The sequence below is a fragment of the Notolepis coatsorum genome (assembly GCF_963971535.1).
Source record: "Notolepis coatsorum genome assembly, chromosome: 19".
Classification (NCBI taxonomy): domain Eukaryota; kingdom Metazoa; phylum Chordata; class Actinopteri; order Aulopiformes; family Paralepididae; genus Notolepis; species Notolepis coatsorum.
This window is the reverse complement of record NC_140183.1, coordinates 15,548,378-15,572,056: the sequence shown is the minus strand read 5'-3', so window position 1 is coordinate 15,572,056 and position 23,679 is coordinate 15,548,378. Positions and strand designations below refer to the sequence as shown.

At 43.7% G+C, this 23,679-nt stretch overlaps 2 protein-coding genes across 2 annotated transcripts; one reads left to right on the top strand and one right to left on the bottom strand.

Annotated features, from left to right (window-relative positions):
* Positions 1-110: 110 nt before the first annotated feature.
* pmvk (phosphomevalonate kinase) lies at positions 111-4,848 on the bottom strand. Its single transcript, XM_084336089.1, has 5 exons — positions 4,725-4,848; positions 4,329-4,392; positions 3,330-3,482; positions 2,227-2,356; positions 111-1,716 (listed from the first exon to the last, which is right to left on the bottom strand). The coding sequence occupies exons 1-5, from the start codon at positions 4,808-4,810 to the stop codon at positions 1,541-1,543; spliced, it is 609 nt and encodes a 202-aa protein (XP_084192215.1). The 5' UTR covers positions 4,811-4,848; the 3' UTR covers positions 111-1,540.
* A 1,405-nt stretch (positions 4,849-6,253) lies between these two features.
* On the top strand, positions 6,254-23,470 carry decr1 (2,4-dienoyl CoA reductase 1, mitochondrial). The gene is made up of 10 exons (XM_084336088.1): positions 6,254-6,357; positions 7,233-7,438; positions 9,721-9,778; positions 11,267-11,353; positions 16,776-16,923; positions 18,074-18,173; positions 20,821-20,893; positions 21,046-21,192; positions 21,441-21,503; positions 22,622-23,470. The coding sequence occupies exons 1-10, from the start codon at positions 6,280-6,282 to the stop codon at positions 22,679-22,681; spliced, it is 1,020 nt and encodes a 339-aa protein (XP_084192214.1). The 5' UTR covers positions 6,254-6,279; the 3' UTR covers positions 22,682-23,470.
* The last annotated feature ends 209 nt before the right edge of the window (positions 23,471-23,679 follow it).

Sequence of the window (23,679 nt, the reverse complement as noted above, 5' to 3'; positions counted from 1 at the left end):
TGTTAACCACTACACCACCGCGCTGCCAAATCTGCTGGTTGTGGTGATTGTCTTGAAATGGGACTACGGTAGTTACTCTGCACAAATTGTGAATGATGGCATGGCTCCTGCTTGTGTATGAATGATCTTTATTGTCACAACAACATTTTTAATGCAGCCCTAGGTGCTAGCAGCCTTGGTGTTGGTTCTCCAGGTCAGGTCATCCTCCAGGTGGACGCCCAGGAATTTGATGACCGAGACTCTCCACGCATCCCCCGTCGATGTACAGGGGCTGTATGTCGGTCTTCTTCCTCCTGTAGTCTACGATAATCTCCTGGGTTTTTAGCTTATTCAGCTGCAGGTTGTTATTTTTGCACAGGGCTGATAGCTGCTCTACCTCATCGCAGTATGCGGTCTCGTCACCTTTTGAAATACGGCCCACCACGGTGGTGTCGTCAGCGAACTTGATGGCGTTGCTGGGGTTGACTGCGGTGAAGTCGTGGGTGTAAATGGAGTTAAATAAGGGACTCGGCACGCAGCCCTGGGGGGATCCGTTGCTGATGGCTGTGGGGGCCTATCCTGAGCCTCTGGGGGCGGTCAGACAGGAAGTCCTTGGACCACCGGCAGAGCGGATGGTTTAGTCCAAGATGTAGGAGTTTGGGCACTAGTCTGTCAGGCAGGATGGTATTGAATGCCGAGCTATGAAGCAATAATCTTATCCGTTTCTTTGTACAGTATATTTTCTTGATTAAAGCAGCTTCAAGTGTTTGTAGTTCAGATGTAGTTTCAGTTAGTGTGGGCTACAAGCTGTGTCCTGAGGGCTTAAACTGTTCTGTCATGGCTACTTGACCAGTCATTTTTACGAGGTTAAAACTGTTCTGCAAATCAATTTGTTGTTTAGACGGTGTAGTAGTTTTTCTGTTTTCTTTTTCACTTAATCACTAATAACAATTAAAGATAAGAATGTATTACAAAATGCGGGAAATGTATTACATATTGCGGTGAGGCTGTTTATTACAAAATGTAGGTGTTATTACATAATGAAGTGAAAATTGCATTCATCGAGTTATTACATAATGCGTTTTTGTTACAAGCCTGAACAGGGTTCGGTCTATAGACTATTTTCACAGAAAATATTGATTAAGTTATTGTTTATCCATTCTACTTCTCGTCTCTGTTGTGTAATGCGAAATATTAAAGGACTAAACGATGAGCCGTTTACAAATCATTCTGAGTCATTATTAATAATAATAGGAACGTTTATTTCACTGCGGCCACAATGAAAGGACAGTTTACAGTCGGAGACAACATGTTAACACGGTAGCGTCTGGCCATAGACTGACCCAGAGCGCTGTTCACACGTATGTTAAATACACAGTTGTCAGACGTAACATAATATCAGATATGATGATGAAAATGGCCCAGTTAGGAGAATCAACCTTGGCTAGGCGGTGCCATTTGTTGATGTTCCCAACCGGAATGTTAAACAATCTTGCTAGGCTGAGGAGAAGATTTAAAGAGACAGTAGTGTCTGCCATATCTGAGCACATTATATAGCTGGTCAAAGTGTACCAGTCGAGCTGTCTAATGACGTGATAATATATTCCACGACAGTTGCTAAGGACAGAATGCTTTGAAGCTGCTCTTCTAATGGTGGAGCATCTGCATCGTTCCTTATCATCCAGTCAAACTCCACCCCGCTGTCCAGACCACATTCTGACTCTGCATCGTCAATCCCTGCAGAGAGAGGACGGAGATGAGAGTTGGATTCATAATCACATCATTGATTATTAGACAAACGTTTGAAGTGACATGTGTATCTTTATTGACCATCTGCTCTGTTGTCTTAATCCTTTGTCTAGTCACATATACTGTTGTCTTAATCCTTTGTCTAGAGACACATACTGTTGTCTTGTGTCTAGAGAGTCATATATATACTGTTGTATCCAAAGTGCTTTACAATTTTGTTCCTCACATTTTACCCACTCACTCACACACCGATGGCAGAGGCGACCATGCAAGGTACCAACCTGCTCATAGGGAGCAGTTAGGGCTTAAGTGTCTTGCTCAAGGACACTTCGACACGCTGCCTGGGAGCAGCGGGAATCGAACCGGGAACCTTTCAATTACCAGACGACTGCTCTACTGTATCTCTAAGGTCTTCGATGAAAATACCTATCACAATGTATAGGCTCATTTTACATGATAATTTAAAGGTAAGGGTGGTCTTGGTCCACTACCACTAACCTGCAGTGAACGTCCAGCCCCTGTCCTTGCGTGTCTGTTCTGAAGCTTCCACCCGCACACAGCGAGTCTCACTGGGGAACTCGCTCCAGAACCACTGCAAGTCCGACGCGCGTCGACAGTCACTTATAATCTGGGCAGGAGGTTGGTAGAGAAACAAACATGGTGGTCAAAAGCTGTTAACGCGTTGTCACATGTTGGCCAAACAGCAAAGCTGTAACTTCTCATTATTTTCACCTAAGATGTTGTTTATAAACCTTATCTTCACCCTAACCAGTGTTTATAAACCTATCCCTTACTGTAGCTTCACCCTAACCAGTGTTTATAAACCTATATCTTACTGTAGCTTCACCATAACCAGTGTTTATAAACCTATATCTTACTGTAGCTTCACCCTAACCAGTGTTTATAAACCTATATCTTACTGTAGCTTCACCATAACCAGTGTTTATAAACCTATATCTTACTGAAGCTTCACCCTAACCAGTGTTTATAAACCTATCCCTTACTGTAGCTTCACCCTAACCAGTGTTTATACACCTATATCTTACTGTAGCTTCACCCTAACCAGTGTTTATACACCTATATCTTACTGTAGCTTCACCCTAACCAGTGTTTATAAACCTATCCCTTACTGTAGCTTCACCCTAACCAGTGTTTATAAACCTATCCCTTACTGTAGCTTCGCCCTAACCAGTGTTTATAAACCTATCCCTTACTGTAGCTTCACCCTAACCAGTGTTTATAAACCTATCCCTTACTGTAGCTTCACCATAACCAGTGTTTATACACCTATCACTTACTGTAGCTTCACCCTAACCAGTGTTTATAAACCTATCCCTTACTGTAGCTTCACCCTAACCAGTGTTTATAAACCTATCTCTTACTGTAGCTTCACCCTAACCAGTGTTTATAAACCTATCTCTTACTGTAGCTTCGCCCTAACCAGTGTTTATAAACCTATCCCTTACTGTAGCTTCACCCTAACCAGTGTTTATACACCTATCTTACTGTAGCTTCGCCCTAACCATTCCCACTACCTGCTCATTCTTAATTAGGAATAGGATGGTGTTCCCCTTTAAGGTGTGGGGGTGATGTTCTCCTACCCAGACAGGTTGTTGAGCATCTTTTGTGGCCAATCGGCAGAAGAACCCTGGGTCCTCCTCCCTCCGGCTCTCCCCCCATTGGATCATATCAGCACGGTGCCTCTCCTTGTACTGCCCAGTGCCCAGCAGCTCCTCAAAGTCCAGGCCTCGTTCCTATAGCAACCAATGGACAAAAAACAACAAAGCACTCAGTGGGGGTGCTTCACAAAAGGTACTCCATGGAGCCAAGAGAAAGAAAACACTTCAACGCACTCTTCTGGTCAAACATAAAAGCTTTATTTACTGGCTCAATTCATTGTAGAACCATGTTAAAAACATGTTTCGGACACTATTTTTTTTAAACCTTGGCCATTCCGCTGGCTCTTTTTTGCGTTTATCGCATTTACTCTGGTCAAGAATGACCGACAGAAACAGGCTGAAGGGGGTACAGATGGGGGGGAAGACACTCTGGGAAAGGCACGGCTGCAGTCCGGGATTCGAACTCGCTAAACCCCAGATCCGTGACGAGCACGGTTGTCCCCGGCGCCGAAATAGCGCTCGAGGTACGCGGTGAGCTACTGGAGCTCCCCCTCAGACACTATTTTTTACCAGACCTGGAGGACCAGCCTACACTAGAATAGCAAATGTTCCTAGTGTATAGTCCAGTGTATAGTTAAGTATGCAGTGTATAGCCCAGTGTATAGTTAAGTATGCAGTGTATTTAAGTATACTGTAGATCAAAAGCTGCATAAAGAAAGTTGGCATAGTTATGGTAAAAAGCTGTATAAAGAAAGTTGGCATAGTTATGGTAAAATGCTGCATAAAGAAAGTTGGCATAGTTATGGTCAAAAGCTGCATAAAGAAAGTTGGCATGGCAAGTCAGAAGCTGCATGAGGAAAGTTGGTATAGTTGTGGTCAAAAGCATAAAGAAAGTCGGCATTAAGAACTGGGGGCTTTTCGGGGATATCCTCTACAACCGACAGCACAAGTGTAGATGCAGTCATTGTCACTGTCACTGACCTGTGCATATTGCTGCTTGAGAGGCCCAGAGAGACGCAGGATGCAGCAAACATCAGAACCTAATCTGTTGGAGAGAAAGGTAGTTTGGAATTTACAAGCTTCTGACTTGAAAACGTTATTAACAGAATGGGTACAATACACTACAGTATGGCTCAATACACACAATTGTTAAGGGGATGCAGACCAGAGAAATACTTTCATCTTGTGTACATCAGGGTCCCATACGCAACATACTGTATTGTACCCATTCTGCAATCTGTTAATAAAGTTTTCAATCAATCAATGGAGTATTGACATGTGTAACGGTCACAGACACCGAGCGTTACACAATGTTGAAGTGACTGAGGGTCCCAAACTGAACCAAGTTAGAGTAAATTAGTTAGGAGGGATGCTTACCTTTTATGAATTAAATCTGTCACGTAATCTTTCCCCGATTTGCGTTTCCCACTGAATAACAAAACGAGCTTCGGTCGCATCTCCATCACGCTTCCTCTGTTGACACTACTGTACTACACACCGAGCCACGCCGCTACTACAGTAATACAAGACATAGAAACGACTAGTTAAAAATTGTGAACGTATTTGTAAATCTACGACCTACAAGGAATGTACAGTAAGTAAAAACATTTTTTTTTACATGTGCCTATGTTGTTCCCTTGTCGTTGTTGTACCATACACACACATATCTTTGGCGAAATAATGTCATTACTTTACCATGTTGCACGTTGTGAAAAGATTACGGTAACATCAGATCGTCGTCACATCTTGGACGTTACCATTGAAATACGGAAATAGGGGTAAATTAAATGATAGAATACAATATATTAAATGATTCCAACGAATACTCGAGTAGGGCGAAGTTAATACGACCAAATCTAATTTAAAAGAACTGGACCAATGTCGTTAGAAAGTGCACTAACAACATTGTACAATATAATTGAAGAAGGGGAAACAACACAGAGTACACGCCCGTCGCGTCTCTACAATTCGTAGCCGCATTTCTGCAGACCCCTCTCTGATTGGTTGAACTCCATTTCTGCAGACCCCTCTCTGATTGGTTGAGCGAAGCTCCTCTCTGATTGGTCGAAAATCCGTTAAGCTCCAGAGATAGAGGCTGAAAACCCACAGTTACTTGTTGCTCGACGGATGGGAGCCGAGGTCGCGAACGCAATTTATACGCATGATGGAAGTATTGATTACGCCATAACGAATCATTAAAAAATATATTCGCCTTTACACATATGTTGGATAGGATTATGTAATTGGTTTGTCATTAAAAACCAATAATAATCGCTCGCACTCTACAGCATTTGCATTTCTGTGTTGCGGGTTAGGGTTAGGGTTAAAAATAAACAGCACAAACTGACTACTTCCGGGTCTTACAGGAAACAACAGAGTACAAGCCCCGAAGCCCCGCCCAGACGTTGGGCTTGCCATAGATATTTATAGAACACTAGATAGCTTAAGGCGGAGTCACCAGCGTCACTGAACCGCCGCCATCTTGCCCCAGTCAGCCTTGAGTGAGAGTGAGTGAGCTGCACAGACAAAAATACTCATAACTCGCTGAATTATTGACGGATTTACAAACGGGTTGGTTTGCTATAAACATCAAAGATGTAGTTATGATACTGCATACTTATAAAAAAAAAAATCTTTTAAAGATGTTTTTTTACAAACCGCTTGAATCATAGCCACGTTAATAATGCTTGTAATAAACCAAACCGTTTGTAAATCCGTCAATATTTCAGCGAGTTATGAGTATTTTTGTCTGTGCAGCTCACACTCTCACTCAAGGCTGACTGGGGTAAGATGGCGGCGGCTCAGTGACGTCGCTCTCCATTGGCCGGCAGCGCGGGTAAGCTATCTAGTGTTCTATATATATCTATGGGGCTTGCGGCTCTGCAGATATACCCTACTCTTGGAAACTGGGGAAAAGGTTATAAGTGTCAGCATGGCTTGTTTAGCAGGGCGCCTTTCTTTAGCTAAGAGGGATTTATTCTTACCGTTTAGGTTTCTCATACAAACACGGGTAAGAGATATTTTGTGCAACTTTAATGTAATGTTACAGGATATAGTATCGTTAAACTGGGTTATGATAGTCTTATTTAAACTGTGTTGTTAGCAAACAAAACACTGACGCGAACATCCAAATCCACCCAGAATTGACATTGTGCATCAAACATAGGCAACTTTCCCTCTGAGATGATAATCAGAGCATCAATGTAATTGAATTTGTGACGACGTGAAGTGAAATTTATTTAGTTGGTCCACTGACAGTGACTGACATTGTGGGACACTGCAGTCATGTTATTATTACATTCACATGAGTTTCCAGGGCTTACAACTTGAACCAGAACACGTATCAACTCTCAACAACTCTCAAGAACTGTGCAGAACAGTTGATAGACTAGGCATATGTGTGAGATTATGTGCAAAATAATGCGTTTTTTTGAAGTGCCCATTTAAGGTGAAACGAGTGAAATTGAGCTGAATATTATAGAAATAAACTATTTTATGGGGAATTTCCCCTACAACTTTACTGAAATTGAAGCCAACTGTAGTGCATTTCTGGTCTGGTCTGACTGGTCTAATAAATAAAATAAATGTCAAATGTATTAAAAAAAATTAAAAATGTACAACGGAAATAAAACATTGTTATTACAGAAAGAGAGTTACGTACCGAACCGGTACTGTTGTGGGTACAGATACCGCATTCCAGGAACCGGTACCGGTATCGGTTCAAATGTGAACGGTACCTAACCCTAACCATGACATCACAGTGTATAACATTACATTGTCATAAAATACATGTTGGGATGTTTTGGCCATATGCAGATTGTTTACTTACACAAGCACCACTGTAGCCTCTACTCTACTCATGCATGAAACATTCCACCTTCTCAGCTGCTGAGCCATGGGACCCGGGCCCTGTGTCAGCAGGAGGGAGGACCTCCCCAGGCCAAGTTCTTCCCTCCCTCCGAGGGATCCATGCTGCTCCCTGACACCTTCAAAAACAAAGTGGCCTTCATCACCGGGGGAGGAACTGGTCTGGGTAGAGGGATGACCACCACACTGTCTGCACTAGGGGCCGAGTGTGTCATAGCAAGCAGGTGGGTAGAGGGCTAGAGGCATGACCACCACACTGTCTGCACTAGGGGTGAGTGTCATAGCAAGCAGGTGGGTAGAGGGCTAGAGGCATGACCACCACACTGTCTGCACTAGGGGTGAGTGTCATAGCAAGCAGGTGGGTAGAGGGCTAGAGGCATGACCACCACACTGTCTGCACTAGGGGCCGAGTGTGTCATAGCAAGCAGGTGGGTAGAGGGCTAGAGGCATGATCACCACACTGTCTGCACTAGGGGCCGAGTGTGTCATAGCAAGCAGGTGGGTAGAGGGCTAGAGGCATGACCACCACACTGTCTGCACTAGGGGTGAGTGTGTCATAGCAAGCAGGTGGGTAGAGGGCTAGAGGCATGACCACCACACTGTCTGCACTAGGGGTGAGTGTGTCATTCTGGACGGCTCCCTCTCCTTTGCACCACACATCAAAAACATCACCCGGTCTGCTTTCTTTCACCTCCGTAATATCTCCAGACTCAGGACAGACCCATCTCTGTCCCAACCAAACACTGAAACCCTGGTCCACTCATTCGTCACATCCCGGATCGACTACTGCAACGCTCTCCTCACCGGCCTTCCCACCAAACTCCTCAACAGACTCCAAATGATCCAAAACTCTGCTGCCAGGATCATCACCGGCACCAACTCATCCGACCACATCACCCTGTCCTCATTCAATTACACTGGCTCCCTGTGCACTACCGGATCGACTTCAAAAACCTCCTACTCACCTTCAAAGCCCTCCACAATCGAGCTCATCCTGCTGTCCTCCCTCTTCTTCTACTGTTCTGTGAGCTCCTCCTGCTGTCCTCCCTCTTCTTCTACTGTTCTGTGAGCTCCTCCTGCTGTCCTCCTCCTCTTCTTCTACTGTTCTGTGAGCTCCTCCTGCTGTCCCCCCTCTTCTTCTACTGTTCTGTGAGCTCCTCCTGCTGTCCTCCTCCTCCTCTTCTACTGTTCTCTGAGCTCCTCCTGTCTGTCCTCCTCTTCTTCTACTGTTCTGTGAGCTCCTCCTGCTGTCCTCCTCCTCTTCTTCTACTGTTCTGTGAGCTCCTCCTGCTGTCCTCCTCCTCCTCTTCTACTGTTCTGTGAGCTCCTCCTGCTGTCCCTCTTCTTCTACTGTTCTGTGAGCTCCTCCTGTCCTCCTCCTCTTCTACTGTTCTCTGAGCTCCTCCTGTCTGTCCCCCTCTTCTTCTACTGTTCTCTGAGCTCCTCCTGTCCTCCTCTTCTTCTACTGTTCTCTGAGCTCCTCCTATCTGTCCTCCTCTTCTTCTACTGTTCTGTGAGCTCCTCCTGCTGTCCTCCTCTTCTTCTACTGTTCTGTGAGCTCCTCCTGCTGTCCTCCTCCTCTTCTTCTACTGTTCTGTGAGCTCCTCCTGCTGTCCTCCTCCTCTTCTTCTACTGTTCTGTGAGCTCCTCCTGCTGTCCTCCTCTTCTTCTACTGTTCTGTGAGCTCCTCCTCTTCTTCTACTGTTCTGTGAGCTCCTCCTGCTGTCCTCCTCCTCTTCTTCTACTGTTCTGTGAGCTCCTCCTGCTGTCCTCCTCTTCTTCTACTGTTCTGTGAGCTCCTCCTGCTGTCCCTCTTCTTCTACTGTTCTCTGAGCTCCTCCTGCTGTCCTCCCTGTAATTCTCTCCAAGCACAGGCAGACACAAGTGGTTTCTTTCTACGGGTTTATTGAAAGCTTGGTCCTCCAATCCACAGTGAAAACTTAAAAGAGAAACAGCCACGTTAGGTCGACACAAAACAATAATATACACAGCATGAAAAACAACACGTCAACAAAGCAAAATACAAACAAACACTAAATACCTCGTTGGCTGCATGCTACAAAAAGGGGAATCTTCATTCTTCTGTTCTTGTCAACAGTCATAGTAGCTAAAAGGATTAACCTGTACCGGAGCGCAACTCCGACCATCCCTGCTGCTTGCTCGCAGGTGCCGCAATCAGTCCCAAAAATAAAACACGAGAGCAGCCCAACGGGACACTATATATACAAGACGTCAAAATGAATATACTATAAATTGTAGCAAATCAAACAACAAAGAAAATAAGAAATGCAACATAAATACATTCCCAAATATTACACCAGACCCACAAACCTAAAGAACACATAAATTATGAAAACCATACAATGGCCACAGCTACACTCCTTCTTCTACTGTTCTGTGAGCTCATCCTGCTGTCCTCCCTCTTCTTCTTCTTCTACTGTGTTTTAAGCAGCAGATTTTATACTTCTTTTGACAAATTATTGCCCCCCCCTCATGTTGCCTCTAGAAAACTGGAGGTCCTGCAGAAGACAGCGGAGGAGATCTCCAGCCAGACTGGGAACAAGGTATTCTGTTCTGTTCTGCTAGTAAATACAAACCTGACACACTTTCCTAAAGACAGATTTTCTCACTTTGACAAAATGTTTAGTCGGTTTTTGAGTTTTATTTGTCACATACATACCAGGGCATACAGTGAAATGAGGGTGGCCATGCCCGCTTCGATTGTGCAATAATACTAATAATAAATAGACAGGTAAAAAACAGGTAATAAAATATACATAAAAAGGGAATGATAAAATGGACATGCTAAATTCCTGAGATTGTTAGATATGGATTTAAGGCACTGGGTCCTATGTACACTACTATACAATATACAGTTTTAACTCTATATCCCTATGCTATACTTGCTATATCTAAACTATACTATACAAGAACCACATCGGTTCTTTCCTTTATTTTTCTCGTGTCCTTTCTATTTAGTTTTAAAGTGACCGTTTGAGTGTGAGCAATTGCAGCATGTGTGGTGTGTGTGTGCTCATATGTATTTGTGTGGGGAGAGTTCAGTGTTCTGATGGCCTGGGGGAAGAAGCTGAGCCGTAGTCTCTCTGTTCTTGCAGCGTGTGACCGTAGGCGCTTGCCTGACCGCAGCAGCTTGAACAGGCTGTTGTTGGGGTGGTGTGGGTCTTTCATTATTCTGCAGGCTCTGGATTTGCAACTCCTGTTATATAAGTCCTGCAGGGGTGGTAGTGCAATACCTGTAGTACGCTCTGCTGAGCGCACCACTCTCTGAAGGGCCTTCCTGTCCTGTGCCGTGCTGTTTCCAAACCAGGCAGTGATGTTTCCAGTCAGAATGTTCTGTACAGCCCCGGAATAGAAGGAGTGGAGTATCTTCCCCGATACTCTGTACTTTGCTGTTTTGCCTTTTTTACCACAGTAATTTGAAAACCATGTAATTTAAAGTAGTAAAAGATAATGCTATCTGTATTATGACATGATAAATACAGCCTGTGCAAATAACTTCCATATTTCCATTTGATTCCTGTTGATTCCAATATATTTCCATTAATTCCCATGGAAAGTTTCCACCTTTTATTCCAAAAAGTTTGCTACCCTAGTAAAACCAATCACTTCCTGTGTGCTGGATGGATTTACAGCAGGTCTGGGGAGGGTGGAGACTATCGCATGCCTCCTCCAATACATGTGGAGTAGCCAGCCGCTTCTTTTCACCGGACAGTGAGTTTCACTGGGAGAACCTAACACGTACAGAGGTTCACGCTATCTCCCCCAGATACTGAACAGGTGCCCCGACCGACCAGTAGGGGGCAGTGTTTGCAATGACCAGGACTCATACCCCACCGGCTTCCCACCCGCGAACACTGCCAATTGTGTTCGTAGGGACGACTGACCAAGCCGGAGGTACCGCTGACAGCTGGATACAAACCCAGAGTCTCTGCGGTGGTAGGAGAGTGCTTAGACCTCTACACTACCCAGCCGCTCCCAGACAGTTTTACCAGATTACAATCTGAAAGTCAATGATCATCTCCTGTCTGCAGGTTCATGCCATCCAGTGTGACGTGAGAGACCCCAAGGCTGTGGAGGCTTGTATGGACCAACTGGTGGAGGTGGCTGGTCTCCCTGATGTAGGTACTGGGTATTATACACACCACCAAGTGCTTTTAGAGTTGTACTAGGTACTATACACACCACCAAGTGCTTTTAGAGTTGTACTAGGTACTATACACACCACCAACCTGGCCAAGATGACAGCAATAACATTTGCAATATATCAGACAGCAATAAAAATGTGCGGTACATCACACAAGAACATAATAAAAGTGCATGTATACAATATACAATACATCACATGTAAACACAAAACAGAATAGTCTACATTATTATTATTATAAAAGTGTAAAAGTGTATGACAGTAAAATACAGGGTAATACAGTAATTTTGCAGTTTTGCAGTTGGGACCCGACTACAGAAAGCAGCGACATTCTTCTTGTAGGAAGTTATGTAATACAGATTTTAAATTCGCAGAGAGAGACCAGGGTATCTAAGTGGATATGGTCCCTGTATACACACCACCAAGTGCTGTTAGAGTTGTACTAGGTATTATACACACCACCAAGTGCTGTTAGAGTTGTACTATTATACACACCACCAAGTGCTGTTAGAGTTGTACTAGGTATTATACACACCACCAAGTGCTGTTAGAGTTGTACTAGGTATTATACACACCACCAAGTGCTGTTAGAGTTGTACTAGGTATTATACACACCACCAAGTGCTGTTAGAGTTGTACTAGGTATTATACACACCACCAAGTGCTGTTAGAGTTGTACTAGGTATTATACACACCACCAAGTGCTGTTAGAGTTGTACTAGGTATTATACACACCACCAAGTGCTGTTAGAGTTGTACTAGGTATTATACACACCACCAAGTGCTGTTAGAGTTGTACTAGGTAGTATACACACCACCAAGTGCTTTTAGAGTTGTACTAGGTATTATACACACCACCAAGTGCTGTTAGAGTTGTACTACTGTAGGTATTATACACATCACCAAGTGCTGTTAGAGTTGTACTAGGTATTATACACACCACCAAGTGCTTTTAGAGTTGTACTAGGTATTATACACACCACCAAGTGCTTTTAGAGTTGTACTAGGTATTATACACATCACCAAGTGCTGTTAGAGTTGTACTAGGTATTATACACACCAGCAAGGACTGTTATAGTTGTACTAGGTATTATACACACCACCAAGTGCTGTTAACGTTGTACTAGGTATTATATACACCAGCAAGGACTGTTAGAGTTGTACTACTGTAGGTATTATACACACCACAGAGTACTGTTAGAGTTGTACTACTGTAGGTATTATACACACCACAGAGTACTCTTATAGGTATTATACACACGTATAAAAGCTGCACCTCAACCAGGTGTTGAACCAACATGAAAGGCAGCAGCACTACTGATGAAACAACCTATCCCAAGCTCTGCCCCCTTTTCTTAGACCCTCCAATCGCAACTCTTGCTTTCCTCGGTCAAACTAATAATTATTTCCTGGTATTTTCTTGACCCTCCAATCACAAGCTAAGAAAGGGTGCAGCTTGGAAGCTTGATTTGGACAAAGGGCAGTATTTCTGAGGAGAGTTGAACAGACTTCTCACACCCCTAAACTCACCCTACATACCCCAACAGCGAAAGCGGGTCATTGATTTATTGAGAAGTGGATGTTTTGGTTACAGTGACTGTAACTGAGGGGTACAATTCCCTGACTGTATTGATAAGTATGGTATCATTAAACCACTACCGCTTGATGTACTTTAACTTCTGGCCATACAGTACACGATATCTAAGTATGATGAACACTTTCCCACATATGAAATCAGGTCCACACAAATATAACAGTCGAAGGTTTAATATAGCAAAAGGTATATACAACATTCACTTAATTACATTTATGATTTGAATGCACTTGTAAGGCAAATGAGTATTCGTAGGCAAATCAACACTGAATGTCCAATCTCTGGTTACGCAGGAAGCAAGTATACAACCTGGTTCTTTAGGGAACTATAGCGATGGTACTTAAGGATTATAGCGGGATACTAAAGGGGTCCTGCTGGTTGTAAGTCAGTAGGGGGGGGGGGGGGGGTTTGGAGAGCCGTCAGCTGCATCCCATCTGGCCAACGATTCCTGGGGAGAATTCAGGTACAGAACACAGTGCCCGCAGGATCTTGATCCACAGATGAATACACTTGGGCCCTCTTGTAGACGGTAGCTGTAGGCTGTAGGTCCACAACGAAGGAGAAGCGAGGCGGCCTCGGTCTGGGTAGAGCGCCGTCTCACCTGGGCTCCTCTCGGGGGTAATTCCAACACTCACCGGCGTTGGCTTTTATCCGCTCCACAAATCAAAGCACCCAAAGCAAATAGATATTCCATGCCGTATAGGCTCAGCAGTCGTCCGGGTAGGTAATCCAATGTGCAGGTCCACTCCTCCTCGCCCAGAACTCCTCGGATGAAAGCACCACGCGTGGTCTGCCCAGCCTGGTTAAGACTCTAGATAACGCGAGGAAACGATGGTGGTGCTGCTCACTTTAGAACTCTAACCGAACGATGCACCATACATAATAGACTATTATTAACTTAATAGAAATACGTCCCACTCGACGGTACAGTGCCAAACTATGACAATTCAGCTATGAATTTACACGAGGTCTCAATGCCTATTCTGGGGCCAAATAGGCCATACTGCACCACACGTGGGTCGTGGGTGAGGCTTCACGTCTGTTACTAGGTTGGAGGGTAAAGGACTAATGGACTAAAAAGAAAGTTCTACTTTACTTGCGCCATATTTATATGCACGGTGAACAAATAGTACCATTCGTATTTCGGTAGCCGTATTCCTACGCGGAACCGGGGCTAGTTGGGACATGTTCGTCGGCACTATTGAACTTGACTCAAGGGGCTTGTCTGCTGGCGCCAGGTTCTTGTCCAATGAGAGAATGAACTATTATGGGCTGTAGTAGACTAAAGGGATATTCAGTGTATATGTACAACGAATATACAAGGGATATCAAACGATATACAAATACTATTAAATATATATCCATAAATAAATATATATATTCGGTTTAATCTGATCCTTCACAACAGTGACCTTTCTCAAGACATGCCACCAAGTGTTGGATTCAGTCTATAGTGTTGGATACAATCTATAGTTACATAATGCCAACCACCAAGTGTTGGAGGATACAGTCTCTAGTTACATCATTGCATGATAGTCCACAGCTTAAGGAGCACGTTCAGTGCTAGACTAAAGACTCCCAAGATGTAGCACTGAATGGCACAGGAAGTCCTTCATTCCGACAGCCATCAGACTTTATAATGCATCACTGAGCACAGGGTGACAGTACTATCTTCCTGGAACTTTACTTTTAAACCGACATAGTACAAATTTACACTTACTGTATATTTCTACTGTATATTTTATATTAGAATGTAACATTAGGAAATGTATATCCCGGACCGTATTTTATTCTTAGGCTTATTTTTATTCTTATCCGTGACTTTTGTTTTTGTCTACGTAAATGTTTACTGTGAGCGATTTTGTAGTGCCAAATTTCCCTCGGGATGAATAAAGTATTTCTATTCTATTCTATTCTATTCTATACAACGCAGCTGTTCTCTCATCCTGCTCTCCCTCCCTCCTCTACAACGCAGCTGTTCTCTCATCCTGCTCTCCCTCCCTCCTCTACAGGTGGTCATCAACAACGCAGCTGTTCTCTCATCCTGCTCTCCCTCCCTCCTCTACAGGTGGTCATCAACAACGCAGCTGTTCTCTCATCCTGCTCTCCCTCCCTCCTCTACAGGTGGTCATCAACAACGCAGCTGTTCTCTCATGCTGCTCTCCCTCCCTCCTCTACATGTGGTCATCAACAACGCAGCTGTTCTCTCATGCTGCTCTCCCTCCCTCCTCTACATGTGGTCATCAACAACGCAGCTGTTCTCTCATCCTGCTCTCCCTCCCTCCTCTACAGGTGGTCATCAACAACACAGCTGTTCTCTCATCCTGCTCTCCCTCCCTCCTCTACAGGTGGTCATCAACAACACAGCTGTTCTCTCATCCTGCTCTCCCTCCCTCCTCTACAACGCAGCTGTTCTCATCCTGCTCTCCCTCCCTCCTCTACAATGCAGCTGTTCTCTCATCCTGCTCTCCCTCCCTCCTCTACAACGCAGCTGTTCTCTCATCCTGCTCTCCCTCCCTCCTCTACAGGTGGTCATCAACAACGCAGCTGTTCTCTCATCCTGCTCTCCCTCCCTCCTCTACAGGTGATCATCAACAACGCAGCTGTTCTCTCACCCTGCTCTCCCTCCCTCCTCTACAACGCAGCTGTTCTCTCATCCTGCTCTCCCTCCCTCCTCTACAACGCAGCTGTTCTCTCATCCTGCTCTCCCTCCCTCCTCTACAACGCAGCTGTTCTCTCATCCTGCTCTCCCTCCCTCCTCCACAGGTGGTCATCAACAACACAGCTGTTCTCTCATCCTGCTCTCCCTCCCTCCTCTACAGGTGATCATCAACAACGCAGCTGTTCTCTCACCCTGCTCTCCCTCCCTCCTCTACAACGCAGCTGTTCTCTCATCCTGCTCTCCCTCCCTCCTCTACAACGCAGCTGTTCTCTCATCCTGCTCTCCCTCCCTCCTCTACAACGCAGCTGTTCTCTCATCCTGCTCTCCCTCCCTCCTCTACAACGCAGCTGTTCTCTCATCCTGCTCTCCCTCCCTCCTCTACAGGTGGTCATCAACAACGCAGCTGTTCTCTCATCCTGCTCTCCCTCCCTCCTCTACAGGTGATCATCAACAACGCAGCTGTTCTCTCATCCTGCTCTCCCTCCCTCCTCTACAACGCAGCTGTTCTCTCATCCTGCTCTCCCTCCCTCCTCTACAACACAGCTGTTCTCTCATCCTGCTCTCCCTCCCTCCTCTACAACGCAGCTGTTCTCTCATCCTGCTCTCCCTCCCTCCTCCACAGGTGGTCATCAACAACACAGCTGTTCTCTCATCCTGCTCTCCCTCCCTCCTCTACAGGTGATCATCAACAACGCAGCTGTTCTCTCACCCTGCTCTCCCTCCCTCCTCTACAACGCAGCTGTTCTCTCATCCTGCTCTCCCTCCCTCCTCTACAACGCAGCTGTTCTCTCATCCTGCTCTCCCTCCCTCCTCTACAACGCAGCTGTTCTCTCATCCTGCTCTCCCTCCCTCCTCTACAACGCAGCTGTTCTCTCATCCTGCTCTCCCTCCCTCCTCTACAGGTGGTCATCAACAACGCAGCTGTTCTCTCATCCTGCTCTCCCTCCCTCCTCTACAGGTGATCATCAACAACGCAGCTGTTCTCTCATCCTGCTCTCCCTCCCTCCTCTACAACGCAGCTGTTCTCTCATCCTGCTCTCCCTCCCTCCTCTACAACACAGCTGTTCTCTCATCCTGCTCTCCCTCCCTCCTCTACAACGCAGCTGTTCTCTCACCCTGCTCTCCCTCCCTCCTCCACAGGTGGTCATCAACAACGCAGCAGGTAACTTCGTCTCTCCGTCAGAGAAGCTCTCCCCCAACGCCTGGAGGACCATCACGGACATCGTGCTGAACGGCACCGCCTACGTCACCCTGGATCTGGGCAAGAGGCTCATCAAGGCTGAGAAAGGTGAGTTCTACAGGAGTCTTTTTTCTCTTAAAGGAACACTAACCTAAATAATAACACTGATTTATTATGCTCATGACCTCACCCATATCCCAAAAATATAAGGCCTTAATAATATATCTTCTTTAATAATTTCACTGAACTGTGTATGTACTACACATCACCATAATGACATTCCAACCATGACCTTAAACATAATAATAATAATTCATGTCACAAAGCCTCCTTAGACCTCAGAGCTACATTAATCCCTTGTGTCTCTCCGTCTATCTTTAACCCTTTCACAACCACACTACAGAAGGTTAACCCTTTCACAGTACTACCACGCTACAGCCGGTTAAACGTCTGTAGTGTGGTAGTGAAAGGGTTAACCGTCTAGTGTGGTAGTGAAAGGGTTATAACCGTCTGTAGTGAGGTAGTGAAAGGGTTAATGAGGAGACTCCGTTTGTTGGACAGTGTTTATGATTCTTTTAACAGACAAAAGGATGGACTTTAGGGAACCGACGGATGCATCATCAGCGCCTGTAAACAATAAAAACAAACCAACGTTTTATCTCAGTGTTGTGATCCATGTAGCCTTATGGTCACTCATTATATAACAATCTATGAATGAATGAATGAATGAAAACTTTATTTAACAGATTGCAGAATGGGTACAATACAGTACGGCTCAATACACACAATTGTTAAGGGGATGCAGACCTGAGAAAGACGTTTGTCTTGTTTCCATCAGGGTCCCCCATTTTCAATTCATATTGACATTTATGACATACACAACATACATGACATTATGGCATAGGGAGGGACATACAGGTATTTAGTACTGATACATTTGTGACATATACAGTATTCAAATATACAGTACTGTTACCCCTAGATCCTGACAGAGTATATACATATGATGGGGAGGGGACTGTACATTAGGAGGGGGTGGGTGGGTGGGAGAGAAATATACACACGGTGGGGAGGAGACTGTCTATTAGGAGGGGGTGGGGGTGGGGGGTTTGGACATTTACGGTGGCCAGTTTCGACTACTATCCACTATCTCTACTCTACCAGGGCTGACGTGAATGAGTCCAAGGTAAACCTGTTACAAATGAGTGACCAAGGTTTCCTAACCCAGTGTGACAGATCTCTATTCTATATGACTCAGGAGCTGCTTTCCTGGCCATCACCACCATCTACGCTGAGTCGGGCTCCGGCTTCGTGGTTCCCAGCGCAGCGGCCAAGTCGGGGGTGGAGACGCTCTACACGTGAGGAAGACGAGCACAACACAAACAATCACACAGAGAGGATCATATCATACATGTAATAATCACATGTAGTGGAGACACTCTACACGTGAGGAAGACGAGCACAACACACACAATCACACGGAGAGGATCATATAATACATGTAATAATCACATGTAGTGGAGATGCTCTACACGTGAGGAAGACACATAGTAGAGGATCATACATGTAATAATCACATGTAGTGGAGACACTACATGTGAGAAAGACACATAGTAGAGGATCATACATGTAATAATCACATGTAGTGGAGACACTACACGTGAGAAAGACACATAGTAGAGGATCATACATGTAATAATCACATGTAGTGGAGACTCTACATGAGAAAGACACATAGTAGAGAGGATCATATAATACATGTAATAATCACATGTAGGCCTGTCACGATAACACATTTTGCTGGGCGATTAATTGTCCCAGAAAATATTGCGATAAGCGATATTATTGCGGTTTTGAGAGATTTTTTTTTTGAGAAATGTATTTCCCAAAAGTTTTCAATTAACCTTTTTATTTATTTTTACTAATATAATAATAGCATAATAATGCAAGGAAGCCGTTTCAAAGTGCAATAAACCCTTATTTAACATTGGAAGATATTTTAAATATCCTAAATAAAAAAATGCTCAGTTTGATTGTTTATTATAAAACAAACTGAAACTGGAAACAAGCCCTCTGTCTGGCTTTTTGTATCATCCTTTTAACATGTACATTTATTATTAATGTACCTTGCGGTACCATGTACAAAATGTTAATAAAGTATGAGGAAAAAACTGTGGAAACGTAATAAATAAAAAGGCAGTGAAACAATAATCAAATAAACACCAAAATATATACTATCTCTATTGGAATGGAGACTTCAGCACAGGATAAACTAGGGATGGGCAAAAATAATCCAGATCGATTGATCACATGATGTACTCGAGTACTCGTGGAGGAAAACGCTGTACAAAATAAACATCTTTTCCGGTGTTTTAGACTTTTATTTTGAAACCCACCCACCGGTCCGGAGCGGAAGTATTGTTGTTATTATCCTAGCAGAACGTATTGAGCGGACAACTTGTCTCGTCCGGTTCTGTGTTTTTGAGCTAATGATAAAACAAATGTTGAGATTGTTGGTGAACAACTAACTTTAGGTTAGTTTTAACGTTAGCTACTAACGTTAGATGCAGCTACTACAGGCAATCAACGATGAGGAGGAAGCGCCAAAGCCGTATATAATAGAATAGTAGCCCTTGTGGTGCGTAGGCACGACTCGAAACTACCTGTTATAATAAATTAATTCATGTTTAACTTGTCCCCGTGTCCAGTCCTTTGACTAGCCCCACCCGTTCATTGTAAACAATGATGCATGTAATTGTATTAACGTTATTCTGTGTTGTAGCTAGCTATGCTATACGTTGTATTTCGTTTGTTAGCTATTTAGCTAATGTTGATAGCATCAACGCTAGATCTTTAATCTTTATTTAGCAGTCCAGTTTCTCCGGGCAGTAGCGAGTAACTACTTGGGTCTAAAAATAGCTAACGTTACACTACAAAGAACACTACTTGGTTAAAAGGAGCAACACTATTGAGAAATGTAGTTAAGCTATGTGGCGTTGCTAGTGCCCCACGGAGCTCCCGTGCTGTACTCTGTAGTAAGGCCAGCGGCCCCCCACACGGAGAGTGACTGACAAGGGGTACTGGTTCCGCCTCATTAAAACAAACGCGCAAATAGCAATTAATCGCGCCTGTCAAAATCATTGCATTCATTTTAATTATTGCGCCGATTAATCGATTTATTGCTTATTGCGGCAGGCCTAATCACATGTATTATGATATGATACATTTATTTATATTGCGCCCCTCAACCAACCAATAGTTACATCGGCCCGGGGCGCAGCCCGGGAAAGAAAGAGAAACAAAAAAGACAGGAACAATACGAAAACAGAAAAAATACATGCAGGCCAACCAAGCAGATAGAGAATGGACAGACATAATACACCAGTCATACTACAATACAAAACTAGCTCATGGATTGTTTATGGCGAAAAGGTGGATTTTGAGCATGGCCTTAATTTAAAGGTCCGTAGAGTGCTTGCAGATTTTAAATTGAGTGGGAGCTTAGTGGAGAGGAAGGTTGTTTAGGTTGTTATGTAGGAACAACAACATTACCAACATGGATTGTGGTTTAAGGAGCATTCATGGGTTTATTTGGTGGTTCAGACACATTTTGAGATGCAATGGAAGCCTATGGCAGCGGAGAATCTAATCTGCAATGGAAGCATATGGCAGCGGAGAATCTACAGACAATAATTTAACAGTAACGGTAAATCTTTATGAAAAAAGAAGGGCACCAAGAATGATTTGGAGCCCAGGACTCAGTATTGACGACCATAAAATCTCACTGATTGACGAGACCAATGTATCATCTAGAGAGAAATAAAGTTCAACCTAACCTTTAAATTCATGTCCTTAACCTTCTGTAGTGTGGTTTTGAAAGGGTTAACCCTTTGGTAGTGTGGTGGTGAAAGGGTTAACCTTCTGTATTGTCACAGTGAAAGGGTTAACCCTTTGGTAGTGTGGTAGTGAAAGGGTTAATGAATCAACCGTCCTGTCGGCTCTCAGGTCTCTGGCGGCTGAGTGGGGGAGGTACGGCCTGAGGTTCAACATCATCCAGCCTGGGCCAATCAGGACCAAGGTACAGCAAACTGACACGTCCGTCATACGTTCATCATGTGACCAGATGGTATATATAGGAGATGATGGTGGTGTCCGGACAGTCCGGGTCGCTAGTGAAGTTCTTGATGCAGGTGGTTTGATCAACCTTTCTGAACGGCTTGTTTGTTCCAGGGTGCGTTCAGTCGCCTGGACCCGACTGGGATGTTTGAGAAAGCCATGATCGGCAGAATCCCCACAGGCAGACTGGGGACTCCTGGAGAGATCGCCAACCTGGCAGCCTACCTCTGCAGCCACTACGCCACCTGGGTGTCAGGAGCGGTAGGTTGCGTGTGTGTGCGTGTGTGTGTGACCCAGATTGATAGTGTAAATGGTGGTTACAGTGTGATGAATTTGAAATAGATACAGTGTCTGTTGTTCCTTCACATGATAACTCTTGTCCAGCTACTTTTTTTTATTGGATGGAATGTTGATAGTAGAGCTTATATAGTTGAATTAATTCTGTGTGTGTGTGTGTGTGTCTCTCTCTCTCTCTCTCCCCCCCCCCCCCCCCCCCCCCCCCCCCCCAGGTAATCCGGATGGACGGGGGGGAGTATGTCTCTATGGCCGGGGAGTTCAACGAGCTGACAAAAGTAAGTTCATCAATCAGAGAAACGCACTGTTAGAAAAATACCACATATATGTACAGTAGAACCTCATAGATGTACAGTAGAACCTCATAGATGTACAGTAGAACAGAGAGGTACAGTAGAACAGAGGTACAGTAGAACATCAAATATGTACAGTAGAACAGATAGGTACAGTAGAACACCAGAGAGGTACATGGACACTTTGAATTGCTCCTAGGTTGAAGCATCCATAACAATAATTATACACTGCTTGCCATTTTTGCCATAATGTATCATTAGTTATGGTTGTCATGGTGTGATGTACCAGTACACTGACCCCATTCACACCTGGTGTTAACATGCAATCTGGATAATGAAACAATCAGATGATCCAGATACGATATTTCTAAATCACATGTTAATACATGATCCAGATACGATATCTCTAAATCACATGTTGATACATGACTCAGATAAGATATCTCTAAATCACATGTTGATACATGACCCAGATAAGATATCTCTAAATCACATGTTGATACATGATCCAGATAAGATATCTCTAAATCACATGTTAATACATGACCCAGATAAGATATCTCTAAATCACATGTTGATACATGATCCAGATAAGATATCTCTAAATCACATGTTAATACATGATCCAGATAAGATATCTCTAAATCACATGTTAATACATGACCCAGATAAGATATCTCTAAATCACATGTTGATACATGATCCAGATAAGATATCTCTAAATCACATGTTAATACATGATCCAGATAAGATATCTCTAAATCACATGTTAATACATGATCCAGATAAGATATCTCTAAATCACATGTTAATACATGACCCAGATAAGATATCTCTAAATCACATGTTAATACATGATCCAGATAAGATATCTCTAAATCACATGTTAATACATGATCCAGATAAGATATCTCTAAATCACATGTTGATACATGATCCAGATAAGATATCTCTAAATCACATGTTAATACATGATCCAGATAAGATATCTCTAAATCACATGTTAATACATGACCCAGATAAGATATCTCTAAATCACATGTTAATACATGACCCAGATAAGATATCTCTAAATCGTGTCTGTGTCTGTCTGTGTCTTCCAGGTGACTAAAGAACAGTGGGCTATGATGGAGGCCATGATCCGGGACACTAAGGGATCCTAAACTGTTGAAAAATTAGACAAACCTCACCTGCCTAGAAGACTTTATGCACTCACACCACACTCATTACACACAAATAGACCACTCATTACACACAAATACACTACGCACAAATACATACGCGTAGCTTTATTCCGGTGTCGTCCAACTTTTTTTTTTGTGAAAATATTTACTATTCGTGCCCCTCTGAAACATCTTAGTTAACTTAGCCGTTAGCAGCACACATGCTCCCTAGAAGTCCTAATTACCATGATCAGAAATGACGATACCCGAGTTTATACCTGAATAATTCATTATTGTATCATAGAATCTACTGATGTAATACTGTTGTTTGTTTTACTTTAGAGTAAACAGTGCATTGCTATGGTTACCTCATATTCCCACCAGAGCAGTCGAGTTGTGCCTTTGACTTCCGATGATGCAAGTGGCATTAATTGAATGATATTATGAACCTCCCAGTACATTGTTCTGAAAAGCCATGATGATATGAACCTCCCAGTACATTGTTCTGAAAGGCCTTGACAATATGAACCTCCCAGAACCTGGTTTATTATTATAAATAAATTAATAATAATCTTCTGGAAAACAATTCCAAACTTCTCTTATAGGGGGGAAAATAATATGCATTTAGTTATTTTGGCTATTTCAGGAAATGTGTGATGTTTTCACTCTGTAGGCCTTAAGGAAAATATCTCAGTTGAAAAGCTATTTGCTTGGTCAACATTGTGAAAATCCAACAGCATCTTTCATTGTGTTTTTAGTGAATGTGTCGTCGCTACAAATTAAAATGAAGCTAAAAAGAACAAGCGTTTGATCATTACAGACTCACACTGGCCTTCATACCGTGGAGCCACAGTGTTTAAGTGTTTTATGGAACAGCGTAAGCACGGAGTGCTGTCCTTAGTTGATATGAAAAGAAAGAGTAACATCCGGACCCGGTCACACATTTCTTGGAAGCTGATGAGACCTTCTGATTCAAATGTATTTCCCAGATGACTCGC